This window comes from Muntiacus reevesi, chromosome 1, assembly GCF_963930625.1.
Source record: "Muntiacus reevesi chromosome 1, mMunRee1.1, whole genome shotgun sequence".
NCBI lineage: Eukaryota > Metazoa > Chordata > Mammalia > Artiodactyla > Cervidae > Muntiacus > Muntiacus reevesi.
In genome coordinates, this window is record NC_089249.1 from 195,259,012 (window position 1) to 195,272,754 (window position 13,743).

Below are 13,743 nucleotides of genomic sequence, written 5' to 3' on the forward strand. Positions count from 1 at the left end.
TTAGCAGGCTTTTCTGATGACTCAGTGTTTAAGACTCTCCTGCCAAGCAGGAGACACGGGTTTGATCCCTGGGTTGGAAAGATCCCCTGGAAAAGAAAATGGCTGGCTACCCACTCCAGTATTCTTGCCTGGGAAATCCCGTAGACAGAGAAGCAGGGCTCCAGTCCATGGGGTCACAAAAGAGACACAGCTTAGTGACTGAACAACAGCAACAGCCGATGAACAACATGGTGATAGTTTCCGGTGGACAGCATCAGGAATCAGCTGTACGTACATGTGTCATGTTGACTTCTGTTCCACCTCTGACAGCTTCAAGACCTTGAGTTAAACAACAGAAAAACTTCATCACAAAATCTAATCTTTCTTTGCTTTTAACGTGAATTAAAAATCCTCCCTGAGCTTCGCTTTTCCCATCAGTTACAGTCTGGGGCGGGTCTCTGACGCAGCACCAGTGTGTGAGTTTCATATCCCAGGGAGGGATGTCCAGCAGAACAGTCTTGTTTCAAACAGCCTGAAAACATCTTCAGTTGACAATAGACAGAAAACCCTCCTGTGAAATTGAGGTCTGGGCACACATCCGGTCCTCTCTTTCCTGGTGTCTGTCCACCTCCCTAAGCTGGGCCCTGGGCAGTGCTGGGCCAGGGAGGACGGGAGGCCTGGTCCCTGGGAGGTCTGACCACCACGATGAGGGCTTCGAGGAAACCTGAGAGGCCAGAGTGGCCCATGGTGAGCCAAGGGAGGGCTTAGCCAGGGTGTCCACCTGCACCACTAATTCCTGCATCCCCGTCCCCACAGAGCTGATGCAGACAGAGGCCCACCATGTGCGCACGCTCAAGATCATGCTCAAGGTCTACTCCCGGGCCCTGCGGGAGGAGCTGCAATTCAGCCCCAAGGACATCAGCCGCCTGTTCCCAGGCGCGGACGACCTGCTGGAGGTGCACGGCCACTTCCTGTGTCGGCTGAAGGAGCGCCGCCTGGAGTCGCTGGAGGAGGGCAGTGCCTGCAACTATGTCATCCAGAAGATCGGGGACCTCCTGGTTCAGCAGGTGGGTATGGCCAGACCCACCCCCACCCCGCCCTGTCCTGTTTGCTGAGCGCCCAGCCCCCGAGAACAGTGGTCCTGGCCTCTCACAGCTGCCCACGCCGCCACCAGCTCAGAAACACAGAGGCCTGAACAGCCAGCGTGCTTGTCGAGACACTGTCCGGTGTATATGCTGTGCTTTTGTTTGGTTGATTGGTTGGTTGGCCAGTTTTTACTTTTTTTCGGTCTTGACACCTGCGTGGTGTTTGAACCACTGCCATGGATGGCAAGGCCATTGATCCCAAACTGACTTGAGTGGACTTCTGGGCCAAGCCCAAGATTGACAGAGGAGACCCAAGACCCCTCATCTGCCCTCAAAGCACCCGGAGCATGCGAGTCACCTAACTAAGGAGAAGACGACCCTGTCATGAAAAGAAGACCCTTTCCACCTCTGAATTTTTTCTGATATTCTCTCGCTTAAATGTATTCTTCCTGGTCGGGTTCCAGGGTGTTTTACAAGTGCCTGTGTGACACGCAAAAGTTTTCTCCTTTGCCCTTTTGGTGCCCTGTTAATGAGACGCCTTGTGCCGAAGCATTTTGTTTGGGGCCAGCGAGCCAGACAAGAGAGTGAAACCCCAAGTCAGGTCAATCTGTGGTTTAGCAGAGTCAGGCGAACGAGGTGAAGACGTTCCCCGGCAGTTTCCGTGTTTCCCCTAGTAACATGTCCACACCTCTCTTCAGTTTTCAGGTGAAAACGGGGAGAGGATGAAAGAAAAATACAGCGTCTTTTGTAGTGGTCACAACGACGCTGTCAGTCACTACAAGTTGCTGCTGCAGCAAAACAAGAAATTTCAAAACTTGATCAAGGTAAAAAAAAAATTATTTCTTTATACTAAAAACGTTTTTTTGTTTTTGTTTTTCACACAAAACTGTAGGCCTTTGGAGAACTTTATAAATGACTTGTTATAAAGCAGTGATTTTCCAGGTTCTGCCTCATTTTTAACCACAAAGTCATTCAGAACACGGCCGTGAAAACTCTGGAAAATCCGCGGGTGTAAAGCACAGCAGGCGTGATTTTTGTTTCCACCACAGCAGAGTGGCCCCTGAGATGCCACTCAGTGGGTGACCACCGTCCCTCAGACTGTCGAGGGGACACGAGTGTCATCACACGGGGCCACCCTGCCCACCAGAGCCACCTCCCCTGCCTCAGATATTGTAGCAGACACAAGGCCTGTAAGCCTTTGCTTTGCCTCTCTCTGTCCTCCGCCCATCTGCTCCCCATCAGCCCATGGAATGACCCACACCTGTCTTCAGCCTGACAGCATGTGGGTGCTCAGGGCCCGGGAGCCAAGACCCCTGCCTGCCGCATCCTGGGAGGTGCCCCAAAATAGCTCCACGCCTGCAGCCTGTGCCCCAAAGTGACACTCAGTAAATAACGGTCTAGAGTAAAGGGCGGAGAGTCATTAAATTTCACTCCATTGTCCCGGCAGCAGACCGATGGGACAGGGAGAGGTCGTCTAGTGGTCTGAATTCATCTGGTGATGAGCACGGGGCCAGACTGCCTGGCATCCTGAACCAGAAGCCCCTCGCAGGAGGGGGTTTCCCACGAGACAGAAGGGAACAGAGCCAAGTCTCAGGTGTCTTTCCCCTCCCCTCCCCTCCTCTTATGAACTGGCGCCCAGGACCTCCCCGGCGGTCCAGTGGTTAAGACTCCATGTTTCCGATGCAGGGGGTGCAGGTTTGATCCTCATCAGGGGAATTAAGATCCCACATGCCACCATAGCACAGTCAAAAATCCGATGGTTCCTGGCCTTCCTAAAACACAAGCCAGAGTAGTGGGGACAGACAAGCAGAAGGAAGCACGGGAAACTGCCCTCGGCCCCCACCAAGAAGTGGCTTCAGGGGTTTCCCTGGTGGTCCAATGGTTAGGACTTCCCACCTTCACTGCTGTGGACCCGGATTCAATCCCTGATTGAGGAACTAAGATTCCACAAGCTGCACAATTCAGCCAAAAAAAAGAAAGAATGGCTTCAGATGATCGCCTCTTTGGGCTGTTAGCCAGAGGCATGCACCAGCAGCCCCAGGGAGCTGCTGCAGGGACCACAGGCCCAGCTGCATCAGAAGGCCTCCACAGCCGTCAGCAGTGTTAGGGTCTGCACACGTGCACGTGTGCGTGTGGACAGCTCTCCGGCGATCCCCAAAATCCACACCAGCTGGTTTCTTCCTCATGGCTTTTGCAGAGCCCTGCATTTTACAGCAAGTGAGTCAACCTCTGGCTTCTTGGCCTTTCTGTAAACAGCAGGCACTGCTTGCTTGCTTTTTTTAATTTTTTATTTAGTTAGTTATTTCTGGCTGTGCTGGGTCTTCATTGCTGCATGCTGGCTTCCTCTAGTTGTGGCAAATGGGAGCTACTCTTCATTGCGGTGCATGCGCTTCTCACTGCAGTAGCTTCTTTTTGAGAAGCACAGACTCTAGGGCGCATGGGCTTTAGTGGTCACAGCACGTGGCCTCAGTTGCTCCATGGCATGTGGCATCTTCCCGGACCAAGGTTCAAACCAGCGTCCCCTGCATTGCGAGGTGGACTCTCAACCACTGGACCACCAGGGAAGCCCGGTCCCTGCTTTCAGCTGCCTGGTGAAGCAACAAAGAAAAGGTCCCCGTGAACTGATAAAGGAAAGGGTGCCCAGCCCCCCGTGTCCCACTGTGAACGATTTGGCCCACATGGCATGGCTTTGTCCTCTCCATTTCACAGAGAATCGGCAGCTTCTCCATCGTGAGGCGGCTCGCTGTGCATGAGTGTATCCTCCTGGTCACCCAGCGCATCACCAAGTACCCCGTGCTGGTGGAGCGAATTATCCAGAACACAGAAGGTATGCCAGCCCTCCTGCCTTGCCTGTCCATGTTGGGTGGGGAGGAGGGTCTCAGTCTCCCTGCCCCCTGTCCTAATGGTGGATTAGACAGTCTACTCTGCAGTCTGTCCTGGATTCAGCTGGGCTTAGTGATCATTAATTGAGCTCCATCTTGCACAATCTACCCTCCCAGGGGCTGGGATTTCCAGCTTGAGAAACAGGGTGTTTGGTCTCCCCTGCCTGCATCCCCCCTTCAGTTCCTGCACAGTCTCGACTGGAGCAGCCCCCAGTCAGTATTGAAGAGTCAGTGGAAAGGTACAGGCTGTGCTCTGGCTAAGGTCACTCCTGGGGGACCTCTGTGTCACATGCCTGGTGCCATGGAGGGCAGAGAAGATGAGCATGTAGCCCAGCCCAGGGTTCCCGGAGGCCAGGGCAGTGCTGACCACACCTCCGTCATTTTCTCCAGGGAATTTGGGCAGTGGGAGGATTCAGGAGTGCAGCTGCCCTTGGAGTGAGAGGAACCAGCCCTTGGTGATGGTGGGGGGACGGTGGTGGGAGTCTTTTATGGAGAGCTGGAGGGCAGGGGGAGGCTGGTTACCCAGGAGCAGCCAGCAGGGCTGTGCAGGGACGTTTTAATCGCTTGACTTGCGCCTCAGCTTCTACGTTGGACAAACACTCTATCTTGGTGACAGCCAGGCGCTGGGCTGTTACCTTTACTTAGGAGAAGCGTTTACCTCTCAGGAGATTTGAGCTAGGAGGTGATTCTCAAGGCCACTCTGAGCCATGGCCTTGGGAGACACCTCCTTGACGCCAAAGCCTGCCTGCCTCCATCACGTTTGTGGATGCAGACCAAGGAAGGCGCTAACTCTGCTATGTGTGGTAGCTGGCTCCGAGGACCACAGAGACCTGACCCAGGCCCTGAACCTCATCAAAGACATCATCTCACAAGTGGACGCCAGGGTCAGCGAGTGCGAGAAGGGCCAGCGCCTCAGGGAGATCGCGGGAAAGATGGACCTCAAGTCCTCCAGCAAGCTCAAAAATGGGCTGACCTTCCGCAAAGAGGACATGCTGCAGAGGCAGCTCCACCTGGAGGGCACCCTGTGCTGGAAGACCACCTCTGGGCGCCTGAAAGGTAAAGCCCTGCCCCAGCTGCTCCTGCTGGGTGCCATCATGGAGTGGTCAGCACCATCTTGGATCAGTGGCACCATCTTGGGTTGATGGATATCATCCTGGGTTGGTGGTACCATATTAGAGTATCAGTGGCACCATCTTGGAGTGGTGGGTGTCACCTTGGGAGTGGTGGGTGCCATCTTGGAGTGACGGGTGCCATCCTGGATCAGTGTTACCACCTTGGAGTGGTGGATGTCATCGTCAAGTGGTGGGTGCCATCTTGGATTGGTGGCACCACCTTGGAGTGATGGGTGCCACCTTAGATCAGTGTTACCACCTTGGAGTGGTGGGTGTCACCTTGGGAGTGGTGGGTGCCATCTTGGAGTGACAGGTGCCATCCTGGATCAGTGTTACCACCTTGGAGTGGTGGATGTCATCGTCAAGTGGTGGGTGCCATCTTGGATTGGTGGCACCACCTTGGACTGGTGGGTGTTATCTTCGAGTGGTGGGCACTATCTTGGCTCCGTGGCACCATTTTGAAATGGTAGGTACCAGCTGACACAGCCACCACTTCACGGCTAAAGGGAGGTTACATAGCAAGTCGGGACGAGCTCAGAATCAGAGCGGGAGCGAGGTGGAGGTGGCTGTAGGGGCGCCCTCTGTCTCCAGTGATGGAGACAGTATGGTGCACACAGCAAGGGCCACCAGGTGAAGGGGGCGCAGCGAGTCACCGACTCCTGAACAGAAACCCAGCATATCATGACTCCCTGATTCAGCAGAGGCCTCAGAGTTCTAAACAACAGTAACAGGCCCCAGTGGGGGTAGAGGATGCGACCTGGGTGGCCCGCCCCGCCCCCTGCTGCTTAGGTGAGCTCCAAACCCTCCTTTCAAGATCTGCTGTGCAGTTCCAAACCAGAGCTCACTCAGGGCTCATCCCTGAGTGTCCTGTCCTTTCCATGAGCCTCTGGAAACAACCATCACCTGTCCTTTGGCCTCAGCATCTTTAAAGATCTCTGGGGAAGTGTCACAGGTGGCCAGATGACAGGAAGTATCTGTTCTCCATGTGAGCAGGTGAGCAGTGAGAAGATACGGTTTACAGCTGAGACCCTCTCTGTGCCCAGCACCAAGGCAGGTGGCTGAGGCCCTACCCCCATGGGGCTCAGGTCAGTGGGCACACAGAAGTAAACAGGCAAGCAGTGAAAAGCTCAGTATGTGCTGCAGAGGAACCCCACAGGCTTCAGTGCAGAAGGATTTGTGGGGAGGGTATCTAACTGGGGTGGGGAGTCCTCAGCAAGCTCCCCGAGGAGGCGGTGTCTTCATTTCCCACAGCACTAGTGCCGCTGCTGGAGACACAGCTTAGGATTTGCACCCCTGTGTACCAGCTCTGCCGGGCAGTCACCTCACGATGTCCCCACAGGGACAGGGCTCCAAACCTGCCACCACCATGAAGCTCGGGCGTCGGGGGATGAGAGTATGGCTGCAGCAGGAGGCAGGATGCGAGGGTTCAGGGGTTCACTGTTAAATGTTGAAGCCAGGAGCGGGGAGGTGGGGGTCAGGTCGAAGCCAGGATACCCCCGACATCAGGCTCCTGCAGAAACATCGTGGCATCGACTTAGCACCACAGGGCTGAGGCCACCTGGGCTTCTGTCTGCCTGGTGGGATCCACACGGCCACGGGGACCCTGAAAGACGTCTCCTCTCGTGCCCTCCCCTTAGACGTCCTCGCGGTCCTGTTGACAGACGTGCTTCTGCTGCTCCAAGAAAAGGATCAGAAGTACGTCTTTGCATCCGTGGTACGTGTCCTGTCCCTTCACTGCTTGAAACCTGCCTGCATGGAGGCAGCTGAGGGGCAGGAGAAGCCAGGGGGCTACCTCAGTGCTGGGCCGGGGGTGGCCCAAGAGCATGGGGCTGCAAGAGCACACCCACATGTTACCCCGTTGTCCCAGGACCTCCCAGGGCCAGAAGGTGCCGGCAAGGCAGGAGCAGACTGCCAAAACCAGGGTCCCATGCAGTGGCCGGAGGGAGCCTCAGGGTCATGCCAGTGATGCCCGGTCACCCCTGAGGATGCGGCTCAGGCAGCCGCCATCCTGTGAGCTGTGGCTGCGTTGGCCCCATGGCCCAGTGGTCCTCGAACAGCCGCACTGCAGGAGCTTCCCGATGGGGAGGACTCGGAGTCAGTCTAGGGTCCATCCACCCCACCTGGCCCTCATCCACCAGGGACTTGGCCTCCTCCCCTGCTCGCCTGGGTGACCTGTGGATTCCCATGGCTGAGTCCCCCTGGAGAGGAAGGGGGACTTTATCACTCAACTCTGGAGTCTCGTCCCTTTCCCAGAGACTTAAACTGACTTCTCAAGAAGTTTCCAGAAGTGGGTCACACTGTCACGCCCTTGAAAATGATCTCACCCTGACCCCAGCAAGCCCCATGTGTGCCGTGGGGCCTACGAGGGTGACACCACGTCTGCTGCTCCTGTCTGTGTGTGCCTGGGTCCTGATCACCACCTCTGCTCTCTGAGAGCAGTCCTGCTTGGGTCAGGGCCACCCCCTCAGCCCTCACTGCAACGTAATCACCCCTTGAAGCACATGGGCCTTCCTGCCGCCCACGGCTGCTCCCTCGACTGTGTTGTTGCCCACTCAGTCCTGTCCGACTCTTTGCAACCCCCTGGGCTGCAGCCTGTCTCCATATACCATCATGTTTTCTGAGGTTAGGACCTCAGCATATAGATTTAGCTAGGGTCAGTGGCGGCTGGAGACCAATTCAGCCCACAACAGCCAGTTAAAAGCGTGCCTTTTACTGGTCAGTCAGAGCACTGCCTTTTGGGAGACACCCAGAGACTGGGAATACTGCTTGGCTCTGGTTGTTTGGTACACAGGTTTGGGAGGAAGATGTGTTTATTACCATAGACCACCAGCTCTTGTATTGCTGAGTTTTGTACAGCGTACATGCACTAGCGATCATAAAACATCTTTTAAGCACGTTGAACAGACACATGAAAAAGGATGTGAGGATATCATCACCATAGTGCCTTTTTCCCCCTAGATGGCAAAACCTTTCTGCCTTGAATTAGAGGATAAGCGGGGTGCACGCCCCCACCCCCCACCCCCACCCCTTCCCCTCCAGCTCGCAGTTCCTCCGCTGTGGGGCAGCAGCAGGTAGAGGGTCACCCTCCCTGTCCCCCTCCCACCCATGCAGGACTCCAAGCGCCCCGTCATCTCGCTGCAAAAGCTCATTGTGAGGGAGGTGGCCAACGAGGAGAAAGCCATGTTTCTGATCAGCGCCTCCCTGCACGGGCCCGAGATGTACGAGATCTACACCAGCTCAAAGGAAGACAGGAACACCTGGATGGCCCACATCCGGAGGGCCGTGGAGAGGTGAGGGACCGGGTGGGCCTCCCCGCCCCCACGGCTACTCCCTCGGCCGTGTTGTCGTTGCTCAGTCACTCCAACGTGTCCGACTCTTTGCAGCCCCTGGGCTGCAACCACCAGGCTCTTCTGTCCGTGGGATTTCCCAGGCAAGAACACTGGAGTGGCTTGCCATTTCCTTCTCCAGGGGATCCTCCTGACCCAGGGATCGAACCCCCATCTCCTGCATTGGCAGGCGGGTTCTTTACCACTGAGCCACCAGGGAAGCCCTTGGCTTCGGCGGCTGGCAAATCAGCAGAGGCCTAGAAGTGCCTGTGAGGGTGCTGGGGTCACAGGCAGGCAGGAGACCTCTGGGCTTTTCCTCTCCCCCTCACTCCACCTCAGTGCTCTGTCATCCCCTCATCTGAGGGCAGACAGACAGCACCATTGGGCTCCTTCTGACGTGACTAACAATGCATGTCTCTGGGACAGGGTTGCAGGGCTGGCAGCTCTAATCTTCTGTATTGGTGGACTCTCCCCCTCCCACGGGGGCAGAGAGTGGTGCTGTCCCTCCTCCTCCAGCCACAGACCCCAGCCCTGTGGCTCCGTGTGATACCTGGCTCATGGTCCACAGATGGGGATGGGGGTCTGGCCCCCACGCCCATCCTGCTCCCTCTCTACGCGCAGAAGCTTCCCTTAGTCTGCTCAGCCTCCCCTCAGTACTCAGCTTCAGCTTTGCTGGGCTGGCATCCTCCCATACGTGGGAGGTCCCCAGGGAATGAATTGCCCCAAATAGTGTCCAGGTATTTAAAACCTGTGGCCAGTTGTTTCCCAACACTTGGAGACTGGATGCGTGCTAATGGCTGTGTCTTCCCTTCAAGGTTGACCATTAACAAGCTACATCTCTCAGCAAATCAGAGATGCTTTTTGCAGTGGCTTCTCCAGGCGGACCTCTGCCAGCTGAGAGGCAGCCAGTCCCTGGGGTGCGCTCACCCATCCATCCCCTCTCCCTGCAGCTGCCCAGACGAGGAGGAAGGGCCCTTCAGCGAGGCCGAAGAGGAAAAGACCCGTGCTGTGAGGCTGAGGGACTTCCAAGGTGAGGGGGGAGGGAATCAGTTCGACCTCCGCACCCACAACGCAGCCCTCGCCCAGTGACACGGCCCTGGGAGCCCTCCTGGGCCCAGGGTGGCCCTTCCCTTCTGTCCCATGCGGGCTGGCCATGGAGCGGATCCCTGCCCACACATCCAGGACTTGAACTGTGGGATGGCCCGTGCCCTGGGGCAGTGATCTTCCAGGGAGCATGTGGGAAAGGGATGGGGGGGACTCTGGGACTCCTCCTGGGGTCCTCACTCAGGAAAGGACTCAACGTGGTATCCCACGTCAAGTGCGTCAGACCCTCCAGGTCCCTGTGAGAGCTGGGACTCCCACAGCCTCCTCCTGAAGTTGAGTGGACTCAGGCCATCCTGGTTTTGCAACCAGTCACAGCGGCTTCCTCTTCCATCTGGATATTTTTTTAGCTATGTTATTGAACTGTATTTCACATAGCACACAGGTCACCCATTCATAGTATGCCATGCAGTGGTCTTTAGTCTATATCAGAAGGTGGTGCAACTGTCCCGACAGTTTCAGGCTGTTTTCATCACCCCAGAAAGAAACCCCATCCCCATTAGCCATCACTCCCATTCTTTCTCCACCCCTAGACCCTGGGAACCTCTGTCCTACTGTCTGTCTGTGAATTTAGCTATTCCAGACACCTTGTATCAATGGGGACATTTGTCCCTTTGTGACGGGTTTATCTCACTGCATGATGTTTTCAAGGTTCATCCGTGCAGCAGACTCTTTCCTTTTTTAAAGCTGAATAATATTCCATCTCATAGCTGGACCACATCATTCTTATTCTCCTCCCCAGTTTTCACAGCTTCCTGTGCAATTCAGCAAGGTCATTGCCAAGAATAAGTCCATGTACTTTGTGATCTCAGTCAACTCCCCTCTTCTCCCTTGCTTACACAATCTTTATATTCAACTTAGATAACATTGAAGCAGTAAGCACCTAAAATTAGGTATATTTTATTTCTCTGTGTGGGGAAAGGTGCACGTTTGAGGGTATCCAGGAATAAAATTATTAAAAAGAAAGGGGAAATCCCCTTGACCCCAAAAGTATCATGCTAACATAGTGCTCATTTCATCCCGTCCTCACTCTTGTATTCCTGCCGAAGGGTAATAAAGTACAGCCCTTGCCCAGACACATCTCCACAGACACCTCAGAGTCATCCAGGAATGTCTCATTGTCACCCATTCCTGACAAGAGTCATGATGAATTAGAAATAGCTCTTCTTCACTGAGCTCTTCTTTCCCATCTTGGACCAAAAGCCAACCTCATCCTTCACACCGGAAGGTCAAGGACCCTCCCATCAAAGCTAGGATCAAGACAGGGCGTCCACCGCCACCATCACCACCATTAGTACCTCCACCCTGGACTTTCCAACCAGGGTAATAATGGGAAGACTCAGAAGTAAGCGATCACAGTTGCAGGAAGTCCCTTGTGGTCCAGTGGTTAGGACTCCACACTTTCACTGCCAAAGGCACAGGTTCAATCCCTGGTCGGGGAACTAAGCTTCCACAAGCCATTCTGCACAGCCAAAAAGAAAATGGGGGGAAAAAAATCACAACTGGAAGGGAGGTGGCAGAATTATTTTTTGCAGGTGACAGGATTATCTGCCTAGGAAATCCGATAGAATCAACTGGAAAACTATTGGAAATGGTAAGAGAGCTCAATAATTTAGCTAAATAGGATATATATATATACTTGCAGTCACCAGTGAGAAAGTCTAGTAAAATAAGTCATAGTCACAGCAGCTAAAAAAGCTGTATGGACTTCCCTGGTTGTTCAGTAGTTAGGACTCCACACTTCCGTTGCAGGGGATTCAGGTTGATATCCTTGGTTAGGGAACTAAGGTCCCACATGCTGTGAAATGTGGCCAGAAATAAAAATTTAAAAAGTATAAAACCCAGAGACTTGTAAGAAGACTTTCAAGATTAGAAAACTAAGTCTTTAAAGGCTCTCGGTTTGTCCCAAACTAATAAATTTAGTCTGCTGTGGCCCTCTCCCACACTCCCACCACGTTTGATCTTTTTATAATCGAGGAAAGCAAGCAGAAGACAGGACCACACCCTTGCCTGCCTCTTGGGAATTCTGGATGAAGGGAGTGGTCCAGGACAGGATGAGGGTCAGCCAGAACGCCGGAGGCCTGCCTGGCCCAGTGAGGCATCATGACCTGGGCTCCTGAGGGGAAACCACCCCAGAGGAGGCTGACCACCGCCTCATGGCTGCTTTGCAGAACGACTGAACAGGAAAGACCAGCAGATCGCCCAGAGCCTGAGTGAGAAGCAGCAGATCTACCTGGAGATGGCCGAGATGACCGGGCTCGAGGACCTCGCCCTGTCTCGGCTCCTCTTCCGGGGAGGGGACCCCCCCGAGAACCTGCAGGGCGAGCTGATTCTCAAGTCAGCCATGAGTGAGAGTGAGTAGCCACCAGCCCACCCCTACAGCCCACCCCCATCCTTCGTGGGTCTGCCAGGGGACCCCAGGCCAGGCACACAGCCCCATGTGGCCTACAAGTCACCCCATCCCCACGTGCTTCTGCCCGCTTCTGTTCTGTTAGAGCTGGAAGGTCCCTGAACAGTCGGGTGCCAGCCCCTCACTGCAGACTCAAAGCACCATCTCACATTTCACTCAGTAAACACTCCTAGTGCCTGCTGCGCTCCAGGCCCCATGCTGGGCACGGGGGATCTCAAATTGACTGAGATGGTTCCTCTTCTTTCTGATGAGTGGATCACTGATGCTCTCCCCAGAAAAAGGCACACATACAAGTTTGGTGGGTCATTTTAGGGGCTCCTGGTCCCCGTAGCTGAGGGATGGTGCTGGTCGATAAGCGGCCTGCTTCCCGGAGCCATCAAGGCCCTTGTGGAGCCCCTAGCATCTTCCATGCGGCTGCTGAGTCCTGTGCCAGGCCAGGGGGTTTGCTGGGCAGGATGGCCAGTGCTTGTTCAATCTGACAGCACAGCCAGGGCTATTCTTTCATTAGCCGGCAAGACAGACACAGCCCTGCCCTTCAGAACGTTCCATCAGAGTGAAGAGAACAGGCGGGAAGGGTCCCATGTGGACTCTCAGTCTTGCTCCCTGCAGCCAAGCCGACATCTCCCATGTCTCTATTCACCACTGTTCCTGGGCCCTGAGACCCCCTCATGTCTTGTGCCTCAGCCTAGAATATTCTCCCCACCTCCTCACCTGGCAAGTCTGTGTGTCCTCAAGCACCTTGTGTGACCACCCCTGCCCCCTCCCCTCGAGGCCACCTCCCGTGTCTCCTGACCGTCTGTGTGACCGTCAGCACACAGGTAGTGGCCATGCTGAGTTCCCTCTCCGGCCCAGGGCCCCCCACCTCCGCACCCCATGGTCCCCTGAGATCCCACCTCTCCTGTAGATTGGCATGTCCTAGGTGCAACACCTGTGTGTGGGGTGCACAGGCTAGGGGGGTAACCGACACCGTGAGGCCTCTGCCTGGGTCCCTGAACTTGGCTCTGAATGCCCAGGGCGGAGCCATAGGGTGACTTGGCGCCCCTCCGTCCCCTTCCTTCCACAGTCGAGGACATCCAGAGTTTCATCTGCAGGCGGCTGGGCAACGCCTACGGCCAGGCAGAAGACAGGGGCAGTGCGGGCAGCCCAGGCAAGGGTAAATGGTGCTGCCACCTTCTGGGGACCCTGGAGCTGGGCGACCACGGGAGGGCATGCCTTTCCGTGGCATCTGGGCATTTACTCTTCAGCATCTCTCTGCTGTTTCCCTTGACCTTCTGTAAACACCAGGGTCAGCTTTCTGGAACTTGCTGGTGCTTGTCAGTCATGTTCTGGCAGCAGCACCCAGGCCAGTTCCTGCTGCTGGTTTCTGCGGCCCAGGTTCCCTACCCGGCCAGCGGATGGGGTAGGGCCAGGAGCAGGGCAGGTGGGATCCGAGGCATCTCACACGCCTGGCTTGGGGTTTCAGATGGCAGTCTTGAGAAGAACATGTGCAACAGTGACCTCAGCCCCCGAGACTGGCAGGGCCTGGTGAGCAGCCTGGACTCGAGGCCTGGAGACACCCAAGGGGCCCCCGAGGAAGCCCCGAAGGTAGTGCATTGCCTCCTTGGGATGTGCCTGAGCTCAGTACGGAGTCGGCCCATGTCCCTGTAATTATCCACTGAGGCCGAACAGCCTGTGCTTGGTTTGTCTGGGGCAAACAGCAGCCAGTGCTACCCCGCTCGGCAGTGACTAATAGTTAATGTGCAAATGGACATGCAGGTTCCTCCTGCAGTTCCGAGGAAGGGCGGGGTGGGAGGCACACACGAGGGAGGCAGGGGAGGGGACCGGCTCAGGGCTTGGCCGGTCCTAGGC

At 55.5% G+C, this 13,743-nt stretch overlaps 1 protein-coding gene across 2 annotated transcripts in view; it reads left to right on the plus strand.

Annotated features, from left to right (window-relative positions):
- Positions 1 to 13,743, plus strand: part of ARHGEF18 (Rho/Rac guanine nucleotide exchange factor 18) — a 51,992-nt gene that overhangs the window by 33,670 nt on the left and 4,579 nt on the right. For both annotated transcript variants that reach the window (XM_065917848.1, XM_065917847.1), the window contains 10 exons: positions 796 to 1,046; positions 1,763 to 1,888; positions 3,774 to 3,891; positions 4,754 to 5,002; positions 6,696 to 6,772; positions 8,170 to 8,348; positions 9,335 to 9,414; positions 11,657 to 11,839; positions 12,959 to 13,048; positions 13,358 to 13,479. In XM_065917848.1, coding sequence (XP_065773920.1) covers positions 796 to 1,046; positions 1,763 to 1,888; positions 3,774 to 3,891; positions 4,754 to 5,002; positions 6,696 to 6,772; positions 8,170 to 8,348; positions 9,335 to 9,414; positions 11,657 to 11,839; positions 12,959 to 13,048; positions 13,358 to 13,479 — 1,475 coding nt within the window. The remainder of the gene's footprint in view (positions 1 to 795; positions 1,047 to 1,762; positions 1,889 to 3,773; positions 3,892 to 4,753; positions 5,003 to 6,695; positions 6,773 to 8,169; positions 8,349 to 9,334; positions 9,415 to 11,656; positions 11,840 to 12,958; positions 13,049 to 13,357; positions 13,480 to 13,743) is intronic.